The following is a 6000-nucleotide window of genomic DNA, read 5'->3' on the forward strand; positions in this document are numbered from 1 at the left end:
CTGCCCTTCACTCAAAATGCTCTATCATTTATACAGACAAGTTTCACTGCTGTTTGAGTTTTCTGGAGTGTATTTATGCGTCCTGAGCCACTGTCCTGGCCTCCTTCATAGCAACACTGGGTGTTTGCTTTGGACCAGAGTGTGTATTGTAGATAGGTCCCTGTAAATAGCTTCCCTTAACTCAGTTTTAATCCGGGTGAACTGCACGCCCCTTCAAGCCAAAAGAAACTTGTTGGTTCCCTTTGGAAGTAATGTGATCTAATGTGTTTGTCACAAACTGCTGCAATGAGATCACTGTGAATAATTCAACATAGCCGTGACAATAATCAACCAGAAAGATCTTTACTGAATAATTGTCTTTTATGAGTCCCACATAGCACAGGGCATGGTACGCAAGAAGTTTAAAATTTGCACCCACAAGAAATGAATAGTTCTTCTAGCATTTTATGTTCAACAATTAGTAGACCCTTTGTAATATTCAAATAACCCAAAGAAAGCTGTATGTATTTTTATTGTAGCCTATAGCAGTAGCTGCTTTGTAGAGGATACTGAGTACAATAACAGTATAATAGAGTGCTACCAAAGGCAGCAGTGTCAATGCTCCCAGTCCTGATGGAAGTAACAGTGACCTTTCTTGACTGCTAAAGCACACTTTGACTCAAGCCTGCCATTGATCAGGGAGAGGGTCCTGTGTGTGTTGGTCGTTTGCCCACTCATATGTGCAGAGACGTGTGTCCAGTGATGGAAAACTAGAGTTGCTCAGTTCCTGTGACTGTACACAAATTTGCGTTTCACTTTCCAGCTCTGGCTCTTTGCTCCCGCTGTCCATTTCTGTGTGCTGCCTTCTCCCCCCGGGGAGAACGGACCGGTGGCCGCATTCCAAAACTGTCCTCTCAAATTGGCCTTTTTTAAAACTTAACCATCTTTTGCAAATAGACTTCTGGCTCTCTAATAATTTCTTCATTAGAAGTCAACAGCACAAAACCCTCCTTCTTGGCCACGGTTGAATTGCTGCCAATGGAGGCCGTAACAGCTGTACCACAGTTTAAACATTCGGTCCCCCAGCGACTTGGGGAACATTAGGTTTTTAAAACTTCCAACAGGTTTAGAGTAAACACTCCCCACCAAAGACTTGAATCCTCGTCAATATTTGGCCTTTTTCACGGTACTCGCAACAGTTTGTCCCTTGAACCCATTATAAGGAACAGTACGGAGAATGTGCAGCACCCGCGATAAACAGCATCTCTGTTGGGTGTTTTGATACTCCTGATGGGTTGGAAAGGCCAGGCCTGTTACAACAGAGCACTGTTGACTTTATGCGAAGGGGGTAGTGGGGCATGAACTGTATCTTAAGGCGATGGAATAATTTTATGGAATGAATTAATATATTTACTGTGACAAAATCATTTTATGGTGGTTGTGTCAGAAGGGGTGGGATGTTTTATGGGGATTTATTTGTTGATGATTTATGTCACAAACAAACCAAGCAGGAAGTAATTTTTCAGGGACAACCCTAGATCGTAAATTCACGATCCTAATAAAACCAGATGGAACTTCGTTCGCAGTCCAGTAACAAGTGTGTCTTCCTTTTTTTTTTTTTTTTCTTCTTCAGATGCAACAGCTGTTCTATGAGAACTACGAGCCCAACAAGAAGGGCTACATCCGCGACCTCCACAACAGCAAGATCCACCGCGCCATCACGCTGCACCCCAACAAGAACCCGCCCTATCAGTACCGGCTGCACAGCTACATGCTGAGCCGCAAGATCGCCGAGCTGCGGCACCGCACCGTGCAGCTGCACCGCGAGATCGTGCAGATGAGCCGCTACAGCAGCGCCGAGGTGCGCAAGGAGGACCTGCAGCTGGGCGTGGCGCCCTCCTTCATGCGCTTCCACCCGCACCAGCGGGAGGACGTGCTGGAGTGGGAGTTCCTCACGGGGAAGTACATCTTCTCGGCGGCCGACGGGCAGCCGCCGCGGCGCGGCATCGACTCCTCGCAGCGGGTGGCGCTGGACGACATCATCATGCAAGTGATGGAGATGATCAACGCCAACGCCAAGACGCGGGGCCGCGTCATCGACTTCAAGGAGATCCAGTACGGCTACCGCCGGGTCAACCCCATGTACGGGGCGGAGTACGTACTGGACCTGCTCCTGCTGTACAAGAAGCACAAGGGCAAGACCATGACGGTGCCGGTGAGGAGGCACGCCTACCTGCAGCAGACCTTCAGCCGGATCCAGTTCCGGGAGGAGGAGGAGATGGACGCGGCGGAGCTGGCTGCCAGGATCAACCAGGACTCGGACTCGCTCTCCTTCCTCTCCAACTCCCTCAAGATGCTGGTGCCCTTCAAACTGAGCAGCGCGGGCGCCGACGCCAAGGAGCCCAAGGAGAAGAGGATCAACATCCTGGTGCCGCTGTCGGGCCGCTACGACATCTTCGTGCGCTTCATGGCCAACTTTGAGAAGGTCTGCCTCATCCCCAACCAGAACGTCAAGCTGCTGATCTTGCTCTTCAGCACGGACAACAACACGGAGCGCGTGAAGCAGACGGAGCTGATGAGGGAGTACCACATGAAGTACCCCCGGGCGGAGATGGAGATCCAGCCCGTGTCGGGCTCCTTCTCCCGGGCGCTGGCCCTGGAAGTCGGCTCCTCCCGCTTCTCCAACGACTCCTTGCTTTTCTACTGTGACGTTGACTTACTGTTTACAGCCGACTTCTTGAAGAGGTGTAGGGGCAACACGATACTGGGCGAGCAGACATACTTCCCCATCATCTTCAGCCAGTACGACCCCAAGGTTGTCTACGCCGGGAAGGTCCCCAGCGACAACCACTACGTGTTCACCTCCAAAACGGGGTTGTGGAGACACTACGGCTTCGGCATCGTCTGCGTATACAAAGGCGACCTGGTCCGAGCCGGAGGGTTCGACGTCTCCATCCAGGGCTGGGGCCTGGAGGACGTGGACCTCTTTAACAAATTTGTCCAATCAGGGATCAGACTGTTCAGAAGCACAGACACTGGCATAGTGCACGTTCATCACCCCGTCATATGTGACCCCAACCTCGATCCGAAACAGTACAAAATGTGCCTGGGGTCCAAGGCCTCGTCACATGGGTCGACACAGCAGCTGGCTGAACTGTGGCTTGAAAAGAATGACCATGGCTTCCGAAAAATCAGCGGTAGCAATAACGGATCAATGAGGACAGAATGAACCAGCAAGACCGTAACCTGACCGACTGCATATCGGTGTTCTTTTTTTAACTACCTAATTTATTTTTTACAAAAAAAGAAACAAAAACAAAGAAAAAGACATTGCAGAAATATTTTGGAAATACTTTTTTAAGACACAAAGCATTTGTTGGACTTTCTGAAATGCAAGGTTTTGAAATGATGTCATAAAGATAAAAAAAATAACAATAATAATAATAAAGAACAAACATGTCATTCATTAGGGCGAGCCTAAGAATGGGAAGAATAACAAAATAAAGCTTTGGAAATCTATTTTATGAACTAAGTCATGACCGTTCTGTATTGCATAGACTGCGGTATGAGGGGGAGTGGAGGGTAAGGCTGGGACTGGGTGAAGTGCACAGATAAGGTCCTAGATTAAAGCAAGACCCACACTGTCGTTCACGCGAGCCTCAGATTTCCAGCAGCGGTATTGGGATAAAACGTATTTTAATTTGTGAATGTTTACAGGAGGGAGCGCGAACATGCGGCGTCAAATGGAAAGGCTGACGTCTCAGAACAAAAATCAATCTAAACCGTCATCGTGGGCCATAGATTTGCTATTGATTTGTCATGTTCGTTTTTACATGTTTTTTAATAATGCTGAACAACACTGTTTTGGTTTGTTTTTTTTTTGTTTTTTTTGGATTGTTGTTTATTTTGTAGGTAGAATTTCATCTGTTTTCTTCCTTGAACAAATCCTGCTGGATCTGATGTCTGCGATTCATTTCAGCTGTCTAATTTATTGAACATCCATTCATGTTTTTATCAGTTATCAGATTGTCGGATTATGTATATTAGAAGGATTGTATAACCATCTCACAGTTCTGGATAGTATTTTGTTTTTTTTTTATTTTTTATTTTTTATTTTGAAAATTATTTGGATTACCAAAGAGTTTTTGCACAGTTGCTTGAGGTATTGTGTGCGTATGTGTCTTTTCTTGTGTTGAGGAGGTGTAGGCATGACGTGACCTGTACTGTAGAGAAGGAGCAATGAGCGCTATGCTGTACAGTCTTGGGAGAGCACATGTGGGAGAGAGTGTTAATGCCTGGTGTTTCAGACTAATTGATAACCCTCCCCCCACAAGATTCTATTCTGAAAGCCCTCCAGTGCACCCCAGGGCGTGACTAAGTAGCCACCTCGCTGTCGCGTAATCACTAAAATTTCTCCGAGGAAGGTTTTAGTAAGAGTTTCGTCATTACCTAACACTGGGGTAAGCGGACGGCTCTCCCACAACAGTCTTATCTCCGGGGCTTTCAATGTTGCTGTCCTCTTTCAGCCCTGTCCAACTGGGAAAAAGGTTTTATATTTAAGAAATAAATGAAAAAAATGTTTATTACACACTTTGTGGTGATCTGTTTGTGCTGAATACTCGTTTTGCATTTCATTATTCCTACCCATAACCTACCCATTGTAAGGAATGCGTTTACAGGGTATTTTCAGAACAAACTTTGTGTTCTGCAGAAGCTGCCATCAGTTTAACAGCTGACAGTTAATAAGGTCCTTCAAAATTAGGGGTCGACCAATATGGTTTTTTCAGGGCCGATACCGATTATTAGTAATCAAGGAGACTGACAGCCGATATTTGGAACCACTATACATGTGCGGTAAAATTGACAATCTTGGTGTCAAAATTTAGAACAATACAAACTCCAACACAAAACTTCCTTGAAATGCATTTAAGCATATGTTTAATTAAAAGAGAACTTTTCAACATCATCTTAAAACAAAAAGTGCAGGGAGCTCCCAGCAGCATTTCTTATAAAGTTAGCTGAAAATTTTAATTAATAAATGAATAAATAAACAAACAAAATATCTCCCCAAAGTCTTATAAAGTAAATAAAGTAAAAAGAAATAAAACTAGTAAAACTTAATGTTATAGCCTATCAATTTTTTTGCTAGTCAGCTGGCTAAAATATGGATCAACTAATGAACTTGTTGACGTTCGCTATCACATCCAAGTTAGCTCTAAAAGACTCGACATTAGCTTACGTCATGACCATCGGCCACCTATAACATGTAAAAACACCAACTCATACAGGCGAGTAATATTACGTTCGCAAGATGGTAGCTAAAATAAGTTCTAGTTGCACTGGAACCAATGTTACTCAAAGATATAGCTATTGCTACATAAATAAACTCTTATCTCATTATAGTTAACTGTATATCACTGCAACAAAGTGCATTATTCAGGCACTTTCAGTGTAACTTGGAAACTGGGCATGCTTGTCATCATAGAAATAGATCATAAGATTGTGATTCCGATAATCATAAAAATGCTGAATATCGGATCCGATAATCAGCCAGGCCGATAATCGGTCAACCCCTACTCAAAACAACACCTGGGTATGAATGATCAACTAATTACTTGTGTGTAGCAATGTAGAAGTCTCTCCAGAAAAAGAATAGAAAGCAAGCTTTCAGCATAAACTAGTGATTTGAGAACATACCAGGGCCCCAGGAGTAGGAATGCAATGGCACATCTTTTACAGTGGAGCTACAGTACATGTGGCCGCAAGAATTCAGGAAGCTTATCTGTATTCCGTGGGCATTTCTCCCTCAAGGCTTGCACCGTCTTGAATCTGTCATCATCAGTCCAACAGACACTGAATGGCAAGGAATTGATCTTTCTGTGAATGTCATGGCATTTATTTGCTATTTTTGGGGACCCTGATCAGAAAGTCACACTGGCAGTAACCGAGGTGGCCCCCTCCCAAAGGGCGCAGGGTTCTCTCCTGGTGCGCTGTCCCCTCCGCTCGGCTGCCCAGAAGGCA

The 6000-nt window shown here is 45.0% G+C and overlaps 1 protein-coding gene across 1 annotated transcript in view; it reads left to right on the top strand.

The window, feature by feature from the left end:
* Positions 1-3282, top strand: part of chsy1 (chondroitin sulfate synthase 1) — a 49002-nt gene extending 45720 nt beyond the window's left edge. Inside the window, exon 3 of the mRNA XM_036544021.1 lies at positions 1613-3282. Coding sequence (XP_036399914.1) covers positions 1613-3208 — 1596 coding nt within the window. The 3' untranslated portion in view covers positions 3209-3282. The remainder of the gene's footprint in view (positions 1-1612) is intronic.
* The last annotated feature ends 2718 nt before the right edge of the window (positions 3283-6000 follow it).

The sequence above is a fragment of the Megalops cyprinoides genome, chromosome 13 (genome assembly GCF_013368585.1).
Source record: "Megalops cyprinoides isolate fMegCyp1 chromosome 13, fMegCyp1.pri, whole genome shotgun sequence".
Classification (NCBI taxonomy): domain Eukaryota; kingdom Metazoa; phylum Chordata; class Actinopteri; order Elopiformes; family Megalopidae; genus Megalops; species Megalops cyprinoides.